The sequence below is a fragment of the Desmodus rotundus genome, chromosome 5 (genome assembly GCF_022682495.2).
Source record: "Desmodus rotundus isolate HL8 chromosome 5, HLdesRot8A.1, whole genome shotgun sequence".
Classification (NCBI taxonomy): domain Eukaryota; kingdom Metazoa; phylum Chordata; class Mammalia; order Chiroptera; family Phyllostomidae; genus Desmodus; species Desmodus rotundus.
Genome location: NC_071391.1, coordinates 22,125,795 through 22,147,641, shown reverse-complemented (window position 1 = coordinate 22,147,641; position 21,847 = coordinate 22,125,795). Strand labels below are relative to the sequence as shown.

The window sequence follows — 21,847 nt, the reverse complement described above, 5'->3', positions numbered from 1 at the left end:
CGTGCAGGATCGCCCTGTCACGGGCGCCTGCCAGTGAGCTGGGACCCTCCGGGCCCCAGGTCTCTCGGTCCTGCTCAGGCCTGGTCTCCTGCCTGCTGCTCTCGCCTTTGCGGCAGGACGTGTCCCATCAGGGAGGATGCTGTCACTGACTGCGTTTCAAGCAGCCCCCTTTTGTTCGGAGCAGGCCTTGATATTTCCCTCAATTTTTTTAGATATGTCATCCGTGGGGATGACGAAGAGTGGAATGAGGTTTTAAACAAAGCCGGGCAGAACGCCTCGATCGTCAGCCTGAAAAGGTGAGGGCCTAATGCAACAGGCGGACGCTCTGGCCACTGGGCTTCTCTCGGCTCTTCATCGGGAAACAGCAGGTTGGAACAGACACTGGGGGAGACAGCCACTGCTCTTTCCTTTGGAAGCTGCTCCTTTTGTGGCCCATCTCCGGCAGGCCAGGCAGGGGCGTCTCCTGGGCCTGCGTCTTGGCACTTCTTGTATTCCCCAGATGCGCAGGAAGGTGGGCTCGAGGGGACAGTCCCCTGCTGCCGAGGACTGAGCCCTTCTGTAGGCTTTAATGCAGCATCCCATGCACCCTCAGAACAGCACGAGGTGGCGGCTCTGTTACCATCATTGCTTTAAATGAAGTAACCGAGGCTCGAAGGTGTTCAGTAACTTCCCAAGAAACATGCAGCTAGTAAGAGGCGGGGCCGGAATCGGTCCGGGTGTGTCCAGTGCGGAGCGGTGGTTACATCTGCCGCACTCTCCTCTGAGCCAGCGGTTCTCCGAGCTCGGGGCTTCGAGTTTCTTCATCATGTAGATTACTGAGGGGCCCCACAGGGCTCGTGGGTTATCTAGTCATGTTTCTGACGTTAGAAGTTAAATACTGAGACATTTTTAATTTTTTCATTGAGAATTGATGGTCTAGTATTGGATTCATGGTTTTGGTTGTTTTTAAAAATATCCTTTTCATAAAAATATCACTAAGAAAAGGGGCACGATTTAACATTCACGTTTTTGCAAGTCCCTTTAATATGGTGATTCTGTATTTGATCTTTTGTGCTATCTCACATTTGGTAGCCTCCAGAAAACTGAACCGTTGAGAGAATAGAAGTGAAAAAGGCAGGTAAGGTATAGTAGTATTATGGAAACAGTTTTGATCTTGGGACCACCTGGAAGGGCCTTGGGCTTCTCAGGGGTCCCTGGACCACTCTGCACAGTTTTGTGCCGTGCGGCGCCTCTGCAGAGGTTGTCACTTGTTGATGACCACGGTTTCTGGGTGGACCCTTTGCTGGCGTTTCCCTTGTGGGGAGAACGAGGCCTCCCCGCCCTGCACCTCTAGAGATGAGGCTCCCACAGCCTATTGGGATGGGTGGGCGGGCAGGGTGAGTTCTTGGCGTTGCTGTAGTTACTGGTGCGGTGGGGTGGGGGGGGTGTTCCCTGGCGAGCATATTTTGGAAGCATCTGGAAAGCGGAAGTCCTGTGCCTCTAGGAGCCGTCCATCCCGGGGGTCAGACACGCCCTTCTGCAGTCTCTGTACACCATCGTGGGGTCTCCACTCTGGTGTGGGTGTTGGCCTCTTTTCCCCCAAGGCTCTCTGATGGGGCACAAAAGCCTGTTGTCACCAGGTCCTAGTTTCTGGTTTGGACAGTATGGCAGGCGCAGCACAGGGCCCACGGTGGCTGTGGCCTTGAGTGTGAGGCTTTGGCTGGCACAGAAGGCCAGGGAACGTGCGTGGCGTGGAGAAGGCTGGGTTCCGCCCTTGTGGAGCTGGGCCCCTCCTGCTGTTGGTTTGGCCCTCGCTGCTGGTGAGGGCCCGTGTGGCAGTGCCTGCACCTGAGGGCCTGAGGGCCTGTGAAGTTTGTGCTCGTGGAGGTGAGACCCCTGGTACCTATCTTCCTGTGTGCCCAGAGGCCTGGCTGCGCTTTCCTCCTTTGTCCTGAGCGGTCACCTCATTCAGGTGGTGTTAGTGGCCCCTGGACGGAACTGGTCAGTCCCTCCTCATAGGGAGGTATTTGTACCCAGGGCAGAATGCCACCGGAGAGAATCTTTCACCTCTAAGCAGGGAGGAAGGTGGCCATAAGCAGATGATTCCTGTGCTAATCTGTCCGTGAGGAATCCACCGGCCAGCGGAAATGTGTCACCTGAGTCAGTACTCCTCAGGCTTTCTTCTTGTTTAGGGAAAGTAAAACATTGTCAAGAAATACTGTGGGGTTTGCCTGGGCGTCTCATGCTTTGTACTAGGGTCACCCAGATCATGTGTCCGGTTTCCAGGGAAATCCTGAGTGGTGAGTGTGGGAGGCAGTCTTCTCCGTGATGCCTCAGGTCTTTCTTGCAGTCTTGGGAGAGGCAAATGCACGGGGCTCTGAAGAGAACTCTGACTTCAGGTGTTGAGACATGGGTTTGTTCTCCACACATGAAGAGCTCAGCTGGGGTGGGAGCTGGGGTGCTGTGGGGTATCCCCGGCCCCCAGTGCGGTGCTGGCCTGCTGATAGGCTCGCAGAAAACATTTATGTGCTGCCGGGTGTTCTCATGGTTTCAGAGGGTGGAAACCCGTTCAGACAAAGCAAAGCCGTCTGAAAGGTGTTAGACGTGTGCGTGCCTCATTCTCTCTCCTGCTCTTTTTCCCTCTAGTGACAAGAAAAGGAAATTGGAAGCCAGACAAGAACCCAAACAGAACAAAAAGTTGAAGAACAGAGATACGAAGCACACAAAAGATAAGAAACTGAAGCGGACGAAGTAGTGCAGAGAAACTGGGCATCAGCAGCTGACCTGTGTGTGCAGAACCCTGACTTTCTGAACTGTCTCTGGCTGGGCTGGCGGTGGCCTGCACTGTCGAAGCAGCAGAAGCCTGCACGAGACCCGGAAGCTGGCCTGGAATGCAGTGTGTGGATCAAGCTCCATACCCTGAAGCCGCTTCTGAAGGGGTCTGCTTGGAACTTGATGGGTGGGCAAGCCTCTGGCCCTGCCTGGGTTGGCCTCTCCTCCCCCCAGTCCTGGCCTTCCTGTCCTGTAAGTTCATGTTTTGCGTTGGGCCCAGTTTTTTTTTTACCCCTTCCTACATGTGTAGAGGCCATGCTGACCCTTGTTCCTTCTCAGGAATTAAGTGCTCTGCTGTCTGGTGATGCCCAGGAGGCTGCTGGTGGAGCCCTGGGCCTGGGCCCTCTGGTTGGGGACTTGTCCAAACCCCTGGGCCTGGAGCAGCGGGAGCGCCGGTGCCCCTGGGTGGCGGGCGGGCCGCTGTCAGGTGCACTGGGGTTTGCACTGCCGTGTACCGGTCTGCTCCTGGCTCCAGGAGGCCCACTGCCCAGTGCCCGGGAGAGCCCGACCCGGTCCTTGGTTAGGAAGGCTGTGATGTTTGCATCCCCCACACTTACTGGGCAACAGTACTGGGAAAGGACCCCTTCGCCAGCATGGGTGAGAGGGACGGAGGGTCAGTTTTTAATAAATAACGTCCTAGAAAGGCCAATGGCCTGCAAGTGCTCGTTGACTGCACAGGTTCGGGTTGCGTTGCCCTGTTCCTTCTGGGGGTCTTGGCTGACAGGTGGGCTTTGGGGGGTGTTGGCATCGAACCCGAGGTTGGGCGGGGTGGCCAGGGCTTACCAACCCAGGAGCCTGTGGGAGAAGTGGCTGGCACTGGCCGGCGCTCACTGTGTTCACTGAGTGACTTGGTGTGGTGCCTGCAAGCCAGCTAGCTGTGCCTCTTTTCCTCCCCAGCTCCTGTCAGGTGGTTTGGTGCCTCCCATCTGTTGGGGACAGAAAATAGGTGGTGGCTTCACACATATTTTGGTGTGTGTTTTTGGTAGTATCTACTTTCCCACCCCAAATCCAACACTTAGGAACCTGTGACCCTGAAGGTCCTCCGTAGGATTGTTCCTTACCCATGTTGCCAAGTGCAGGAAAGGCTCAAGGTCGAAGTCAGCTCTGGTGCGTTGGTTCTGATAGGCCTTCCTGCCACAGGGAGCGAAGCGATGGCGTCCTTCTTAGTTCCGTGCTGCATCCTTCTTCGGCTTCTGCTCTGTTCTTGTCTGAAAAATTCATGTGGCCTCAGTTACTGATCTACCTGGGTTTTTCGTGGACTTTAGAAGGACCGATCTTCTGTGAGTTGAAGTAGATTCTTTCCTCAGCCCTGACACATAACCGGGTTCCTAGCCATCAGATGCGTGGATGTGGAAGCCAGGGGGAGCTTCTGGACCAGCGATGATCACACACACCCCCAGGACTCGAGGCTGCGGGGTAAAGAGCACACCCCGTCCCTGCGCCTGGCTCTGCAGCGTCCTGCCTGAAGACCCCCTGTGAGGTCTGCAGGAAAGTTCTCAGAGAGATGATAATTTCTGGTCCATTTTTCTCAAGAAGTGCCTGAGCTGGCCTTTCAGAGAGGATCTTAAGAGAGGGGCCAAAAGCAAAATGGGCAGAATCCCAAATGGGCAGACCTAAGCGGTATCCTGAAACTCCAGCCACGTCGTCCCACATCCCGCAGGTCTGGGGCCCCACCTGCCCAGCCAGGTGACTCTGTCCCCAAGGCCTGTCCTCTGCTTGGCTCCCACTGCGGGGAGGGTGTTGTGAAGCCAGACTGCCTGGCTTTGACACTGGCTTTGCCCTGACCCTCTGTGACCTGGGCGACCACTCACCTCTCCCTGCTGTGCAGGCCCACATCTGTACAACACGAGTGGTCCAGCCACCCCTACTGCAGGGCTTGGTGAGAGGTGGACTGGAAATGCTGAGAGCAGTGCCTGGCAGACTGCAAGTGCCCGCCATGTCGGGGTCCTGGGTGCAGAGTGTGTGACCTGCGGAGCCACAGCCCTGGAGCTGACGCACTGAGGGAAGAGCAGCGTGGTTCTCAGACCAGGACCCAGCCACAGAGGAGCCTGTGCAGGCGGCAAGGCGCACGCGCACAGCGCAGCCAGCTCTGCGTCCTCCCGCAGACATTGTCCTCCCCTTCTGCGCACACACATGGGCCAGCCTTGTCCCTGCTGTCCACAGTCTGGGTGGGTCAGTTGGACGAATGCTCCTAACAGGCCCGTGTACTTCATGGTTGTGCTCTTGGGTTCTCCCCCAAATCTGGAAAGGTACGCCTCCCCAGACCTCGCCATCGTCCCCAGACAGCAACATCTGTAAAGCTTGCTGTCTCAGGAAACCTCGCTTTCGAAATGAATTCGTCCCAGCCAGCTATGAATGCTTCCCGGGACTGGGCGGGGCTGAAGAAGCCCGAACAAAGATTCTCGAGTGGTCTCCATCCCCCGAGCCAGGAGGGGCTGGTGCTGGCCTGCTTCAGTGCCCCCACAGCTCATCCGGCCCCAGAGGACTCCCGACTGACCAGGAGTGGACACAAAGGGGGCTCTTGAGGCTGGGGGAGGGGAGGAAATAAGTGACTGTCACCTTGGAGAAATGTAGACTCATTATCTGAGGCCTTCACAGCAGCCACCAGCCCTCGGGCCTGGAGGCGGGGGGTGGGGCTGGCATCCCCTCAGGCCTGCATTCGGTTCAGACTTCAGACTAGGGAGAAGGGGGTGTGCTCCTTCTGTAGAAAACCGATTAAGTGTAGAAGGGGTGGGGAGCCTGCGGCCTTCTCAGGTGGTATAGGCTGTTCGATGGGGAGAAAGCGGTGGTGCCCCCTGCATCACCTGGGCGGCAGAGAAGAAATGGGAGGTGTCAGGGAAGGAAGCGGGGCCAGGCCTGCAGTCCAGCCAGGGCCCCTCACATCTGAAGGGGGCTCATTGGGAGAGGAGGCCCAGGCTCCAGCGCTGTAAGCGCCAGCTTGTGATGGCCCGTGGGACTGCTGGCGTGGGATGAATCCCTCAGCCCCTGGTTTCCCAGGGACTCCTACTAAGGGGAGGTTCACTTCCTCCTCCCAGTCCGCCTTGGCTGCTGATGGCCTGAATGGGGCTGCTGGGGAAGGCCTGGCCCTGGAGCTCTGGAGCAGCAGCCCTGAGGAGGCCTGGCTGCCAGGACAAGGTACGGTGACCAACTCTTTCCATCATGGTCTCCTGGCCCCTTGGAAGGGATTTTTGATTTTAGTTAAGTGCTCTCATAAGAGTGTGTTCCACTACATGCAGGCTCAAAGGGGCCCCACACCTCTCACACCACCCCTCTAACCAGCCCTACCCTTGCAAAAGAGAAAAGGAAATGGCTGAGCCTCTTCCGGAGGCCTTTGCAACTAGATCTTGTTTTTTAGGCGGGGTGGTTTGAGCGAGGGGCATCCTGCCGGGCTTGGGGAACTTGTGGGGAGGGTGGTCCCCTGAAGGGAAGTCCCTGTGGATGGGGAGGGTTAGGGTTAGTCCCCTCAACCCTCCTCACATGGCCTTTGCAAGGGGGTGGTGCCGTGGGGCGCACCTCCTCCTTGCGGCCCCTAGAGGGCGCCGTGTGTCCATGCAGGGCCCACCTCACCACAGCCAGGGCCCCTGGCTGGGCCTCTAGCTGCCCCACCTGGGCCCCATCCAGCAAGGCTGGGCAACGGGCCTTCCCTGGTGCAGACCCATGAGATTTTTCACGTTGTCCCCCGATTCCTACATCTACTCTGGTCAGCGTTCCCCACGACCATAGCAATTTGTTTCCCTCTACAGGCAGGAACCCTTGAGCTTTGCACTGAAAAAAAACTACAACTGGGTCTGGAAAACTTGGGCCTGAGCTGCCAGCTTGCTGTCCTCTCTACATCACCAGGCAGCACAGCCAGCTCAGGCTCATCAGGCCCCGGAGGCAGCAGCCACCGTCAGGCCAGGCCTGGGTGGAGAGGGTCCTGCCCCCACCTCACTGGGCCGACTGACCAGGTTGGGACTGTGCTAGAGTTTACTAACAACTGTTAGGCTGACCTCACAACAGCTCCTGTGGGAAGGCTGGGGGCGGGGTCTGGGCTCTGGGAGGATCAGAAAGCCCCTGACAGCTACTTTACTCCTGCCCAGGCTCTGGTCCCTCCACGCAGACACCTTTTCTGTCCTGCTCAGTGGTCCACATGTACTTAAACAAGTGGGAACTATTTTATATTATCAGCTGTGTCATCTGACAAGAGAAGCACCAGGGCGAGGAACTGCTCCCTGGCACAGAACCTGTGAGGGTCGGGTCCAGGCTCGGGTCCTGGGTGGGGTGGGGAGGGGGGCGGTGGCCACGGCATAGCTTTTGGTAGAATGGTCCTTTCTTTCTGAGAGATGGGAGCCCTGAGTAACCAGGGGACGGGCTCTGGTTCTCTGCCTGGTTCTAAATGGGCTTCTCCCAGCCCTGAACTTGGAGTAACTCTATCAGGAGCCATGAGGCCGGGGCCATTGTTAACAAGTGTTTATTGTTAATAAAACCATAGTACATTTACAGTAAGTGACAACATTAATGCATAGTTACAGTATCATACAATATTACAGCAATAAAATAACGCCTATTCCTTTGTACATCCAGCTCAAGCAGCCAGTCGAAAATATTTTCCAGGATTGCAAGCCCCCGGGGGCTTTTCAAGGTGACCGAAGGGACACTGCCTGAAGTGCCCAGGACTTTTGGTGAATAAATAGTTTCTAAGGTGTGGCCAGACAGCTCGAGAAGGCTACACCCAGAGTAAGCTGCCCAGAATGCTTCCCCAGTGTCTGGTCCATAAATATGACAAGTGTCCAGGCCTGATGCTGCGTCTCCACTCCAGGGGAGCCCAGAGCTGGCAGAGGTCGGTGGGCAGGGGCAGGGGAGCAGGAGGCCCTTCCCTCCCACCACTGCCCTATCCCTGAGCTCCCCGAGACCTGCAGCCCCCAGTGAGAAGTGTTAGCCCTGTTCTCCAGTCCACATGAAAAGACTCTCTCCTGAGAGGTGTAACCGGAGCCCCAGTGAGGGCTCTGCTTCCTAAGCCCACTGAGGCAGACGGACTCCAGGCCTGGGGTATCAGAATCGGCCTCTGTACAGCGGCCCCTAAACCGGGCAGCAGCACCAAAGCCAAGGCCTCCAGGCTCCTCCACGCACCCCTGCCACCTGTGGCTCAGCCGGAAAGCTCTGTGGGCATCAGCTGGGGCACTGCCTCTACCCCGAACTGAGCAGGCTGGCAGTCCCCCAGAGAGGCCCCCTGTTGGCCCAGATACCAAGGGAAATGGAACTCAAAGTGCCCCTCTGTGCAGGAGTCCTCAGGCCCCGGAGGCCCAGACTAAGCCCCTCAAAGGCATGGTTTTGAGGAATAAGCTCAGAGATCTGGGTGGCCTTTCTGACGTGACATTGAGGAAAAACACCAGCTTTGGGACGAGATGGCCCTGGGGGGCAGAGAGAGTGTATGTTTTGTACATTCATAGGGTGCCCACAAGCCCCCAGGGGACCCTCTGGGCTTACTGAAGCCGGGGTGGTGGGGGTGGTCACAGCTGGAGACATTGTCAGAAGCTAGTTAGAGCAGAGGTGAATCGGGATCAGCTGCTGACCTCGGGAGGGCAGAAGGACGCACAAGGGTGAGGACACAGTGGCTCCCAAGGTGCAAACGGTATGGGGGGAGGGCAGGGCCACCTTCCGGCCACAGCTGCCCTTTGCCCATGAATGGTTGAGTCAACAGCTCTGGGACGAAGCGGTTGAGGGTGGGACAGGTGACAGGTGGGCACATCCGGATGCCAAGGGCAGACTGACACCAGAGGGAGAAACTGAGCCCCGTGTGCCTGGCACCAGGAGGTCCTAGAACCAGCCCCCACCCAGCAGGGCCCTGGTACGTCCACAGGCCCTGGCTGCACAGACGCCCCCAGAAGCACTTGCTCCCAGCCTTTCCCAGCCCCGGGATGCCCACAGGGGGCTGGGCACGCTCAGCAGCCGTCCCCACACCCGCCTCACACACGGGAGGTGATGTAGACAGAGTGCACGCGCTCGGCCAGGGTGCTCTGCAGGTCCTGCAGCGGGTCCAGGCCCTGCACTTTGCTGCTGCGGCCATAGATGAGCTGCCGGAAGGAGTCCTGCTCGAGCAGTGCCTTCATGTGCTTGAGGAAGAAGCCCTCACAGAACAGGGCCAGCTCTGGGGCGTTGTGGATCTGTGGGGGCAAGGAGAAGGGGTGAGAGCCAGAGCCTGGCACAGTCCCACCCACCCCCAGACACTACCCAGGGGCCGAGGCCTGGGGGAGGCACACCCTGTCTCTGCAGCTCAAGGGACCTCCCTCTCAGCCGAGTTCCTTCCCTAAGCACTTCTCAGGATGGACCAATCTGGGCTCAGATCCCAGCTCTGCCACCGGGAGCGTCACTGAAGTCTTATTCCTGGCCCCGCTATCTTGTCTTGTGTCCCATGGGGGATGGCGTGTCGAAAGGCAGTTGTCCCTGTAAGCTCCTAATGGAGGACAGGGACTGCCAACTGCTGGGTGCCCTGCATCCAGCACCTGGGTGTTCGCCTGGTAGGTGCTCAGTAGCTACTTTAACTCAATAGGCACCGAGTGCCTGCTCTGGGCAGCAGGTTCCAAGGCGAAGGTCTCTGCATTGCTGCCTTAGAGCTTATGTTCTAGTTTGGGCAAGGTGGAGAAGCCAAGGTAACTGCAGACAGTGGTCAATGCTGTGAGGAGACAGGAGCCAGTGACAGGGTGGGGTGGCAGGTGACTGTGGGAGACCCAGGAAGTCGCTGGTCTTGTGAGCAGCTGGGAAGGAGCTTTCCCAGGGGAGGGGGTGGCTCTCATAAGAGCTCAGGAGAAGGAGTCAGCTGTGGAAGAGACAGGCTGCGTGGTGGGTGAAGAGGCCACCGGATGTGCGCAGGGCCCAAGGGGCCTGGTGCAGCATGATAAGAGGTGGAGTTTATTTAGTTTGGAGGCCATGGAAATGCTCTGGAGGGTTTAAAGAGAAGAGTCACATAGTTCTAACACTTTCCAGAGAGGCTTGTGGTTTGTAGGGTGAAAGCCAGGAGGGGGAGAGGAGGCCGACACAATCGGCTGAGAGAGGACGGTGGCCTGGGACTGGGTGGGAGCAGTGGAGATGAGGGAACCTGAGTCTGCTGACGAGTTTCAGGGGCACACGGCCTACATGTGAGAGCTTTTCTTTAAAAAAGTCCAATGTAACTGAGCTAGAGCAGCTGAGCAGGGGACCACGCCATTTGCTGAGATGGGGGAAGATGAAAGAAGAGGTCAGGGAGAAAACCAAGAACGAACCTGTGGAATGGAAGTGACTCAGAGGCTTAACCATTTGCCCCTGGTGGCACAGGTGGACTGTGAGCTGGATGCTAAGTGGCATGTGGCCCTGTCCCTTAGGTTAGAGGGAGCTCCTGACCCTCCCTCAGCACCTTACATGCCCTTCAAAACTGCCCTGCCAGCCGCATTTCCCAGCCTGGCTCGAGCTGAGTGAGCGACCCGGAGCGGCGGGCGGGCTTCTGGGGCCTCACCTTGGCGTACTTGTAGGTGCTCACGGCGCTCTCCACGCTGAGGGTCTGGGAGCACAGGATCTCGCAGTGCCTCTGCAAGGCGTCCAGCTGGAACAGGCTGGCCGCTGACAGCAGCTGCGGGGAGACAAGGGCGGCCTGCGGTAAGTGGCGATGGCGCGCAGAACAGAAAGGTGCCACACACCCTGCTTCCTCCCACCCCAAGGGCCCTCCCACATCAGCAAGACAAGTGTGATGGCCGTGATTTATTTCTGTGCTTAAGCCAACTATGTATTTGCTGGGACACCAGGTGGCACAGCATGGGTGACAGATGCTAGCTGGGATTCTGGACCCTTCTCTTTAACAGGAAGCTATAGGCTTCATCTCTGTGACTTTCTAGCCAGGTGCCCAGGCAGCAGCAGTTGCGTTTTCTAAGCTGTGGGAGGGGAGCAGGAGGCTCAGCTGCCTTCTGGCCCTCCTGGGCCTGCCACCCGCACTGGGGCAACCCTTTCTAACCCCTGGGTGTGGCCCAGGACATCAGGCTCTGTGGGTGCAGAGTTCCCTGGTCTCTCTGACGGCCCTTCCTGTCACACAAAAAAAGGACCAGCAAGTAGGGAACCAGGAGGTCCTCAGAGGCCACCTTCCTTCCCTCATCTCTCCAAATGCTGACAATGGGGTTGAGAGCTGGCAGATGTCTCAGGCTAGAGGGACACAGGCTAGAGTGAATGGCGAGACATGGACAGGTGGGCGCCGGCCCCACGGGTCTCCCGGGATCCTCACCTCTAGGATGTCGGCAGTAGGGATGTCCATGGACTCTGTCCCGCCATGGTACAGGTACTGCATCATCAGCTGCAGGGGGAAGAGGCTGAGTGTGAGCGCAGGATGGGCCCGCTGTGCCCAGGCCCTCATCTGGCCCCCGGAGTGCCACTCCAGCCAGCCCCCTGGGCCAGCCGGGCCCTTTGCTTCTCTGCGTGCTGTGTCTGCAGGTCCTCCACCTCCTGTGCAAGCCGAGACCCAAGAGTTTGTGTTTCTCGACTTCCTGCGAGTACGACCAGCCTCCTTCCACAGGGTGGTTTCTCTCGAGGCTTGGGACAGCCTATGAGCCCAGCAGGGAAGATTCAATTCACAGCTGGGAGACTGAGGCCCAAGGAGGGTCACTTACGTGGCTCAAGCCACTCGGGTCCCGACTCCCACAGCAGAGCCTCCCAGTGCTGCAGGTATGGTGCTGACCATTCCTCCTTTTACCTAAATTCTAACTGTGGGGCTGGGGGGTGGGAGGCGGGGCTCTGAGGGCACCCTAGCCTCGCTGGCCACACCCTTGGAAGCCAGCCTCAGCTTCCCAGCTGTGCTGAGACTCCACAGGGGGGTGAGAGTCGATGCTCTCTTCGATTGGCTCCCTTGGGAAGAAAGCACAGAGCCGCCAGGGTCCGGCCAGAGGTCACCTGGCTGACTGGCCCAGCCCCGTCCTGGGCTCTTGGGATCGGAGGGCCCTGGGATATCAGGTGAGGTGGCCCAGGAGGGAGAACTACGTTCAGCTCTGCCCAGGCCTGCCATCATGCTGTGCCTGAGGAGGTTCCCAGTTGGAAAGAGAAGGACGTCCCTGGCTGGCTGTGGAAACAGCCCCAGCAGGGAACTGGCAAGTGTGTAAGTAAACATGGCCACAGCCGGCTGTCAGGAGGGGCCCAGAGGGTCTGGGGGACAGAGCCCACCCCCTGGGGAGAGGAGCAGGGAGGTGGCCTGGCTGGCCTCGCTGCAGCCCAGGGCCAGTCCCAGGAGACGTTAGTCCCTCCCCACGGGAGACTGGGGCTCCCACAGGCCTCTGGTGATCTTTTCATTACACACATGTGCCGTCCCCCCTACCCCCTGCCCCGCCCCAGCATGCCGGCACCAGCAGGACAGCTGTGGACTATCAGGGCAAAAGCCCTTGGCCCAGGGATGGGAATGGAGCAGGTGGGCAGGTGAAGTCTCCCAGGAGTCTTTGCTAAAAGATGGCTGCAGGACAGCCCCTAGGCAAGAGGGGGCCGGTATGGGCTGGGTGACAGGCAGCCTCCTGCTGCAGCTGGAGAGCTGGTTTTGGCGAGGCCCCACCATCTGTGATGCCCTGAGGTCACTTGAATGTAGGATCCACAGAAGTCAGAGCAGAATTGCTCCCTCGGAGCCTCCTGAGAGGACTGGCAGGCAGGGGCAGATCAATCTTGCACAGCCTGGCACTCCCCAGGGAGGACGTGGGTCACTGCCTCCCAAAGCAGGGGGCCTTCCAGGCTGGGGACGCTGCTCTCGGAAAGGCCCCGGGCAAGTGCCGCCACTACGCCCACCACACCTGTTCTGCTATTTCACAGCGTTGCCTCCTGCAGTGCAGGGGCCCTCATGCTCACAAATGACTAAGGGAGCATGAGAGAGGGACTGAGCCATTTCAGGTGGTGGCTCCTTGGGCTTCTGGGAGACTCTGATCTCTCCCATTAGATCATCAGCCTGTCCTGTGCAGGGCTGGGACCCCCACACCAGTTGCTTCTTGGCCTCAGCCCCTAATAGTCATCCCTGCAGCCCACAGCCCCCCACACAGAGCCCGGAGACCTACAGTCGCTGAGCTCTCAGCTGGGGTCCGGCCGAGGTCCCAGCCCATCTCCTCCCACAGACCTCGTCTGCCCCGACTGGCAGGCAGCCTGTGGAGTTTCCATTAGGCAACCTCTGGTGCTCTCCAAAGCTCAGAGGTCAGAAGAGCAGACCTTGACCTTCCACAGCCAGCCTGGATCATCGTGGCTCTTTCTGCCTGGCTGGCATGGCCGGTCTGATGCTCGGGAGGACTGACGCAGTCGACACCTGCGCTGCTAGGCCTGTGCACAATGCCCACCCAGGAGGGCTGGGGTGGGGCCCCGGGTTCTGCATTCCCAACAGGCGCTGGGGTCACATCTGTGCCGTGGGAGCTCGCTGAAGAACGAGGGCCCACCCGCATGGGCGGCGTGTGCCTGTTCCTACCCGTCTGTCGGTTTGCCCAGAGGCCCTCGTCCAGGGTTAAAGCTCAGCAACTGTGAGACAGGCTCTGATGCTACAACAACCCCACCGTGGAAGGGCTGCCTTTGCCTGGGAAGGACCCGGATGCGCCAACCTGACCGCTGATTCGGCACAACACAGGAGGCGCTGGGGTGGGGTCGGAGATTATGACTGCCTCATAGCTGCCCCCCAACCAGGGCAGGCTCCTGGGGGAGAAGGCATCTCCCCAAAAGTGTGCAGCCCCAAGATCCACACACCTGAAAAATGTGGTACTTCATGTCGCTGATCTCGATGGTCTTGTTGCTGTCACCGTCTTGTTCTGATTTATTGGTCATCAGCGTCTTGAACCTGGAGCAAGGGGACGACACCAGGTGGGGCTTGAACGTGACTTAGCCCATCACCATGTGGTGATGGCTCCACCCGTCACCCGACCGGCCACCAGGAGCTAGTGACTCAGAAATCACTGCCGTGCTCCCGGAATAACTCTCAGTGAGGGACATTTTACATCACCCAGGACTGACAGCCGGGCCAAGCCCCGCCCTGTCCCCACCGCCCCCATTCTGAGTGACCATGACACCTGTGGCTGGACAACTGACTTCATTCCAGAATATTTGTTTTCAGGAAATCAAAGGCGGTGACTTGGCCAGAAAGAACATAAGCTCAGTGCTCTTGGGAACTCTGGGCGCCGTCCCTTCTGCTCCTCCGCCCCTCCGTCCCATGCCCCCTGTGGGGTGCGGGGCTCTGTTGCGGTGTGAGGTGACGCCCACAAGGGGCAGAGGCTGCACATCTGTCACCTGGGGCTGGCACCTACCTGTTAGAAGCGGTCACCAGCAGGACTTTATGTGCATAAAACAGCTTGCCTTCCACTAGGAAGGTCACATCTGACATCTCCTTGTTGTTCAGAAAGTGAGGATCTGTACCAACAGGGAAGCAACACGGGAAGTGACTGAGGAGCCCGCCTCCAGGGGCACAGGGGCACGGGGGTGGGACGCAAAGGCGAAGAGCAGAGAAACTGAGGCCAGGGCCTTGGCACCTGGCCTTGGGAAAGGAGCACAAGGAGAGGGGAGGGGATCTGGAAAGCCCATGAGGCAGGTGGCTGGGCACAGGGACAGGCCTTCACCGAGTCTGGCCGGCAGGGTCTTCCGGATCTCGGGGATGCTGGGGATGGGGCTGCTGCCGTAGCAGTGAGTGAAGATGGCTGCCAGCTGCTGGATGACGGAGTCGTTCTGTGGGGGACAGGCAGAGAGAGGGCCGGTCAGCCCGCCTGCCTGCCCGCTGTGGGCTGTGGCCGTGTTTACAGCTGAAACTATGTCGGGCAGATTTCAAACGTCCGGGCCAGGATTAAAGCGGCCGCTCTTTTGTTCCTCCTGGACCTGCTTTGGCAAGAGATGCCTGTCCCTTCACCACTGATTCCCCAAATTGCTTTTTTGGCCAGGCTCCAGCCCAGACAAATCCGTGGCCTCTGCAGCCAGGCAGTGTGAGTCTGGGTGTGGGGAAGGCATCCACCTGTGTGCCCGAGAGTGCCTGTGTCATCCGTCTGTGTGTGTTGGGGGGAGGTGTTCCCCTATCTGCCTGCCTTTGTCCACATGTCGGTCCTGCGGTCTGGGTCAGGGTTGTGGGCTCTGGAGTGCGGTGTTCTTGGCCTGCCCAGCGACACTCACCTTGCTGGTCTTGAGGATGTTGAACATGAGCTGCAAGCCCTCGGTCACCAGCTCCTCGTTGTACTCCTCCTCCTTGATGGAGCTGAAGTCCCGCAGGAGGCTCTGCACCACTGAGTACCGAGACTGGGAGAAGGAGGTCCTCAGGGACTCGATCCAGACGTGCAGCTTCCAGGGGACGCCTGGGCCGGGCCGGGCAAGAAGGGCAGGCAGTCATTCCCTCGGCCGAGCATTCCCTCCCTGGCCCCTTCTCCTGCGGGCTCTCTTAGGATGAGGCAGAGAGTGCCCCTCCCTACCCCGCCCGAGCCCACGCCCCATTCCTGCACACTGAGTACCCTCTCAGTGTGGCCATGCAAGGAAAGCGTCCATTCTCCCTCCCTGACAGGTCAGAGGGCATTCCAGGTCCTCACCACATGAGATGGAGGAACAGCTGCAGCCCAAATGCAGGGAGTCCTGGGGCTACACTGGCCCCACTGCTTGCTGGGCCCCGGGCTTGCTTACTGGGCAAGACTCATTAATTATAAGCAGGACATACTGGTCCCATGCCTGCCTGGAAGCCTGAGATGAACCCTGTCCTGTCACACACGGCTCACCCAGCGCCCCGGTCACCGGTCTGTTAGTGGCCCATAACTGCTGTTTACCAGCTCTCTGGAGAGCGTCAGTGGGGCCACAGCAATTTAAATCTACTTTCTGAAGGTTGTGACAAAAACCAGGACTATTCCTGGTAATTAGGGAGATAGTGGTCTCCCTCCGGAACTGGGGGTTAAAAAAGGACCCACTGTAAGTGGCCCAAGCGCCCTCGGCTTACTGACTGCTGGCAGAAGTGATGCCCTGTTTTACGGGGACGGACCCCGAGGCTGAGTCGCCGTGGAAAGGCAGCACGGCCTCCTGCTCTCTGGGCCCAGTGACGGGGGCTCGGGTGCCATGGCCCCCGTGACAGGAACAGTACTGCCTGCCTGCCCTGCACGCCCACGGTGAGCCAGCGCCGGGCCCGTGCTCCGTGCTGCGACCACACATTCTCAGGTGAGGGTCATCAGTGCCAGCGACTGTGGCACGGCTGGGGCCTCACCCAGGTCCGTCTGTGGGGCCCACCTTCCTGAGGAGAGAGCTGCACAGACTGGCAAACCCAAGGGGCGCAAGGGGCTGGCCGAGGGACAGGAGAGCACCTCGCTGACCAGACAGGTGAGCTCCTAGTGCTACAGATGCTCATGGTGCCGCACAGCCCAGGGCCATGACCGGGCAGGGGCCGTAATGCTCTGCCCAGGGAGGGGAGGTCTGGGGGCGAAGGGCTTGGGTGATGAGCTCAAGACGAATCCCTGCTGAGGAGCTGCCTGAGGCTCAGGGCATCTCCCGTCCTGGCCATCCAGCCCAGGCCCTGGTAGCCCTAGCGAGCCCTGCCCTGTGCTCTGCCGCCCTGTGGCCTATCAGCCCCGTGGGCCCTGCCCTCGCTGGCCCGCTGAGGAGTGGCAGGACACACGGATGTGTGTCCGCATGTGCATGCCCCGTGGCTCACCCAGCGCCCTGAGCTCCATGGTGATGTCCACGTAGCCATGTTCGGCGCTGTAGTACATGGCCTCCTGCAGGGCCTTCGTGCGGGTCCGGCTCAGCCGCACGGGCCCCTCGCTGCCGCTGCCCTGGCTGGATGCGTCACTCTCCTCCACGCCCTCGGCCAGGATCTCTTCCAGGGACAGCACGTCCGCTTTGGCCTGCTGCGGCTGCGTCAGGAGCTTCCTCAGGACGTTCCTGTGGGCCGAGGGACAAGGGGGGCGATGCCTGAGGCCCGGGCCATGGGTGGTGTCCGTGGCCCAGATGGCCGGCTCTGGGACATCTTTGGGCGCAAAGTGCTCATCACCTTCCCCACCCAGGCCGGCTGGGCCAGGGGCCCCAGCACCTCTGGCCCGGGACACCTGAGTGAGGCCAGCAAGCATCCAGCCTTACACAGCACGTGCCTCCCCTGACTTCCTTCCATGAATAAGAACCTGACGACGAATGTCATACAGAACGCATTCATATGTGTGACCGTGCAGAATGTTAGACTTGACAGAGCACGTTCCCGTCCGTAGACTGTTGCGTCGAACCTGTGAGAGCCCACGAACATTGCCGTTCACGGGTGATGCATACAACCTGAGGTCGCACTGGGTGGGGGTGCGGACCCAGGACGTCCGGCTCCCAGCCCCGGGCTCGTTGTGTCACATCCTGCGGCCTGGGACTCGGGGTGGCTGTAGCCTGGGCAGGCCCGAAGGTCACCTGGGCAGTGATCCTCCTGCCAGCGGCCCCGCCCAGCCCCCCCATTCTGTGCAGGAGGCCAGGCTGTGCCAGGCGGCCAAGCTCAGGGCCCAGAGACCTCAAAGCACCCTGGGGAGGGGCCCACAACACGGCGAAGTCTGGCTTTGAGAACAGAGTTTGGAACGGGCAGTTGGTATCCACCTGCCCTCCCCTGCCTTCTAATAACCTCCTTTCTGTCTCCCTCTGCTCCCCCAGAGCTGCCTAATGGCTCCAGTCTCAGCCTGCTGCTGCCCGTCACACCCCTGGGCGGGCCTGGCCCCCACGAGCTAGGCCCGCCATCTGCTCCCAGAGCAGGCTGTGATTTCCCACAGAGCCGCCGGGAGCCTCTTTGCGGCTGAGCCATATGCCGTGTGGAAGCCTCTGGAGCTGCTGTGGCTCTGGAGAACCACCACCGAGCGAGCCAGGGACGTGGCCTGAGGCGGCGCTGCAGTTGCAGGGCAGAGTCTTCACGGAAAACAGAGGTCTGCCCTGGGTGTGCGTCGGGAGCCCCCGGTCTGCCAGGGACTGCCTGTGGGGCCCGTCTCTGGGCCCTCCAACTTCTGGGGCCTCTGTGCTGGTTGAGGACCTGGACCTCCTTTCTGGCTGGCTCACACACAGCCTACGTAGCCTCCATGTTTGGAAAGACCTCCAGGCCAAGCTCCTCTGCTCCCTGTTTCCGGCCCCCACATCGCAGGGGCAGGAAACCCAGGCAGATACCTGTGGCCGTGGGCGGCTGAGCGGCTGAAGCAGTTCATATCCTCGTGCAGGGAAGAGGCCATGCCATTGGCCTCGAGCACGCTGAGGAGGGGGTCAGCACCCCGGCTCAGCAGCAGGCTGACCAGCTCGTAGTTTCCTAAGAGACAAGGTAGACTGAGGCAGACTGAGGATGTTCCCACCACCCACTTCTGTGCCCCTCTGCTGGGGCTGCCTGGGCACCAAGCTTGGCAGCAATACTGGGGGTGGAGCCAGGGGTCCCCCAAGGACCCAGAGGGGGTTTCGAGGCTCACCCCTGGGGTCCACATTCGAGGTCAAATGTCTAGCTATAGGCCCAGATGGGGTGGGTGATACAGTGGGGAGGGGCAGTCGGGGACCCTTGCTGGGCAGGGCAGCCCCGCACCTACCTGCCGCAGAGGCGAGCTGCAGGGGGGTCTCCGCGTAGCTGTCCTCGCCGCTGTTCACGGCCGAGCCCTCCACGTGGGCACCGGCATCCAGCAGCAGCTGTTGGGGCACAGGGAGGACACAGGTGTGGTGGGGAGCATGGGGTAAGTGCACCAGGTTCCCCCAGGCAGCCGAGGAGCCAGAACTTTAGAACGCCAAGTGACTCTCAGTGCTCTAAGTTTCTAGAATCTTCATGTGCACTCTTGTGGCCTTGGACCAAGTCCCTAAGCTGTGGGTGCCTCTGAGCTATTTCTGCAGTGACCTTCCTAAGAACTCATGCAGATGAGCAAAGCAGAAAGTACTGCCTCCCCTCCCCAGTCTACGGGGAGGGGGGCAACTCAGGCTCTGGGGGGCAGCAGAGGTGGTGGGAAAGGCATAGGTGTTACCGAGAGCTGAGTGCGAATGCAGGCCTCCCCGCCAGTGAGTTACCTCAACTCCCTCAGCCTCAGTCTTCCTTATCTGGAAAATGGGGAGAGGCCTGCCTGCAGCATTGTTGGGGAGTCAGTGAAATGGTGCCCCTTCTCCCCAGGGGCTCGATAACCAGTGGCCTTTTAGGGTGCCCACCAGAGGTCCAGTGAGCTGCCTGAGGCTGGAAAGCAGTGGGGCTGTGGCACAGCCTTGCTGTCTAGGACACCAGGCGGCCCCTCCCCATCCGGCAAAGGCAGGGACTCCTGGGGCAGGGTGAGCAGATACCAGGCAGTTCCAGCTGGGCCGGGCCCGCTTGCCTTGGGGCAGGGTGGCATCTGCACTGCTCCGCCAGGTGACTTTCAGTTGTCTCGCCTTTCCTGACCGGCTTCTCTGGAGGGAGCCACCTGCCAACTTCCCAGGTTTCTGGAGACCAAACCCTCCTCAGAGCCTGTGCTGGGCAGTCTCGGGGAACCCCTGCCTGCCTTTCACCTGGAGGCCAGGTGTGGGGGGTGGGGCAGGCTGCCCTGTGAGCCTCCACTCCAGCACGTGGAGAGCAGGGCCCGCTGTCAGCTAGAGACTGCCATCAGAAACCAGTCGCAGCGCCGCCGCCCGAGCCAGCACACCAAGGCGGCACAGGTGCAGGACTGCCCGTTGGGACGAAACTGGGCACCAGACTGGGCAAGTCCGGGGCACACCCTTGCAGGCCAGTCTGGGCTAGGCTGGCATTTCACTCAGGTCCTTAGGAGGGCAGTAACCCCAAAGCAGGCGGGATGTGGCAGCCGGCCTGGTAACTGCCACTTACTGAGTCCCTGCTAAGGCCCAGCTGGGATGACAGTGATGAGGAAGCCGGGCAGGACCCCTGCCCTCAGAGGACTCTCAGTCTGTCTAGCGGACAGCGAGGGTGTTATATGAACTCCTGGGAAGGAGTGTCAGATCTGTAGGCCCTGGTGGCCTGAGAAGCAAAGGAGTCTGGGAGCCGAGTGGCAGCATGGCTGGCGCCCTGGCTGGGGTTAGATGCTGCGCTGACCACAGCTACCACTTCCAGGCAAAAACCTGCACCAGTCACAGCAGCTGCGGCCAAGCTGGCTGACAGTGTGTCTTGGCTCAACAGGTGAGCTGCGCCAATCTGAGTCTTCCCCCAGGAGCCGGGAAAGTGGCGCTGAGCCCGCTGATGGAAAGAGGCAGACCTGGAAGGTCAGCATGACACAGAAGCCGCTCTGCGGGAGCTCACGGGGGAGTGGAAACGGCAAAGGGTCGGAAAGTTGGTTGGTGGAGAGAAAACGGAGCCGGGTGGGTGTCTGCCCCGCTGACCGGGCACTTCAGCAGTACTTGGGTAGCTCAGATCTGAGGCAACGGCGCACTCAGTCGAGGCTGGGGCTGTACTCGGGCCGGCCCACCCAGGGAGCGGAGGGCGTGCTGCACGGCTGGCAGAGGCTCACCTGAACCACGGAGATGTGACCGTGCAGCACGGCAAACGTCAGCGAGGTCCAGTGCCGGCTGTCGGGGTGAATGGAGGGGTGCCTGGGAGAGTTGCTTGGAACCTGGGAAAACACCACAATGACCAGTGTTTCGTGGGTGACATTCCTGGGCAGGACACACAGGCACCTGAGTGAGCTAAGCAGGTACCCTGCAGGGATGGTGGCTAGGAATCAACTCAGATGCTTTCCACATTCGATTGGTAACATCTGCCCGGAACACTGTGGGCAAGGCTCAAAAGGATGCTCAGTCAGTGATGCCTGCCTTGGGCACACAGGGAGCACTTCGTGCCTCAGAGGAAGGCAGAGCTGGAGGCACCGGGGACGGCAGGGATGGCTGGGGATGGGGCTGGCAAAGGTAAAGGTGCTACAGTGACAGAATCGTGGCCATTCTCGGCTCAGCTCCTGCCCCAGAGCAGCCCAAATCTGTGCTCACTGTGGCCTCTGCGCATCTTGTATCTCCAGTCCTCTGAGACTCCTCTACTCGGTTTTCAAACCACTGCACCCAGCACGCAGCATGGCTGGTGGAGACCTTGGGGTGTTCTCTTGCTGGGTCAGGGGCCAGGGCGCAGTTCTTTGGGGCTTACGCACCTGGATGTCCAAGTTCGCTCCAGCATCAATCAGCATCTGGACCATCGCTTCGTCCCCGGCAGCACAGGCGTACATCAGTGGCGTCATACCCTGCATGGACCAAAGGCAGATGCTAAACACTCCGGAAACAGAACATGATGGCCCATACTACACAGGCCTCGGCCTCATGAAACACAGGTCCTGGCGTCCAGCTTGCCCCACCGCTCAGCTGGAGCAATCCTGTGCCTCCCCTAGGCCCGCTGGACATGTGACACCTGCAGGGTGGGCAGGGGACATTTCCATGAGCACTGAAGGACACCACACAGGTGAAGAGCACAAGCCGTGTGGCCAGACTCAGGTGGCAGGCCACCTCTACCACGGGGAGCTGTAAACTTCGCACACAAGTTACTCGTGCCTCGCTGTGCCTCAGTTTCTTCATCTTTAGAATGGGGTAATGACAGCACGTCCCACCCGGGGCTGTGGTGGAGAGTACGAGTTACCGTGTATAAAGTGCTGAGTACGACCCAGCTGAGTGAGTAAACAACACTGTCACTGCTGCTGCATGAAACTGCCATCTCCTAACCCCCCGCCCCACCCCCGCTGGGGCCTGTGCGCGTGAATCCCTGTGGGAAGGTGTTCACGTGCATCATCTCACTTATCGCCATAACACCCCGACTGCGGGGGTTCTATTACTATTCCCAGATGAGGCGGGGCGTTGACTTGTCCACCACCTCCCAACAAGCGAGAGAAGGACGCAGACCCAAAACCCAGGTCCGCCCTTCGAAGCATCTCATGGGGGATGGAGAGGTGTTTCACTGCAACATCTCATGCTGCTGAGAAGTTCAGAGCTTTTCTGAAAGCTGAGGCCCAGTCCCTCCCTGAGTTGAGGAGGGTCATTAACAGGGCTGCCTCCTGGCCGGGAGTTTCTCTCCGGGGCCAGTAACGGCGAAGGCAGTGGTGGAAAGTGTTATTCCACAGCTGGATCCTGGCAAGCGCTCGTCTGGAGCCCCGCGCTGTTATTTATTAGGTTATTTGTGTGCAGACAAGGTCTCCTTACCTCATAAACC

At 59.6% G+C, this 21,847-nt stretch overlaps 2 protein-coding genes across 4 annotated transcripts in view; one reads left to right on the top strand and one right to left on the bottom strand.

Annotated features, from left to right (window-relative positions):
* The window catches only part of NAT10 (N-acetyltransferase 10), a 38,466-nt gene extending 34,996 nt beyond the window's left edge, over positions 1–3,470 (top strand). For all 3 annotated transcript variants that reach the window (XM_053923845.2, XM_053923846.2, XM_053923847.2), the window contains exons 28-29: positions 213–296; positions 2,626–3,470. In XM_053923845.2, coding sequence (XP_053779820.1) covers positions 213–296; positions 2,626–2,734 — 193 coding nt within the window. In that variant the 3' untranslated portion in view covers positions 2,735–3,470. The remainder of the gene's footprint in view (positions 1–212; positions 297–2,625) is intronic.
* Positions 3,471–8,610: 5,140 nt separating this feature from the next.
* ABTB2 (ankyrin repeat and BTB domain containing 2) overlaps positions 8,611–21,847 on the bottom strand; it is a 169,713-nt gene continuing 156,476 nt past the window's right edge. Inside the window, exons 6-17 of the mRNA XM_024559083.4 lie at positions 20,802–20,891; positions 20,175–20,276; positions 18,291–18,387; positions 17,887–18,022; positions 16,418–16,647; positions 14,908–15,086; positions 14,367–14,472; positions 14,058–14,160; positions 13,504–13,594; positions 11,036–11,104; positions 10,280–10,393; positions 8,611–8,954 (exon numbers count right to left, since the gene is read on the bottom strand). Coding sequence (XP_024414851.2) covers positions 8,757–8,954; positions 10,280–10,393; positions 11,036–11,104; positions 13,504–13,594; positions 14,058–14,160; positions 14,367–14,472; positions 14,908–15,086; positions 16,418–16,647; positions 17,887–18,022; positions 18,291–18,387; positions 20,175–20,276; positions 20,802–20,891 — 1,515 coding nt within the window. The 3' untranslated portion in view covers positions 8,611–8,756. The remainder of the gene's footprint in view (positions 8,955–10,279; positions 10,394–11,035; positions 11,105–13,503; positions 13,595–14,057; positions 14,161–14,366; positions 14,473–14,907; positions 15,087–16,417; positions 16,648–17,886; positions 18,023–18,290; positions 18,388–20,174; positions 20,277–20,801; positions 20,892–21,847) is intronic.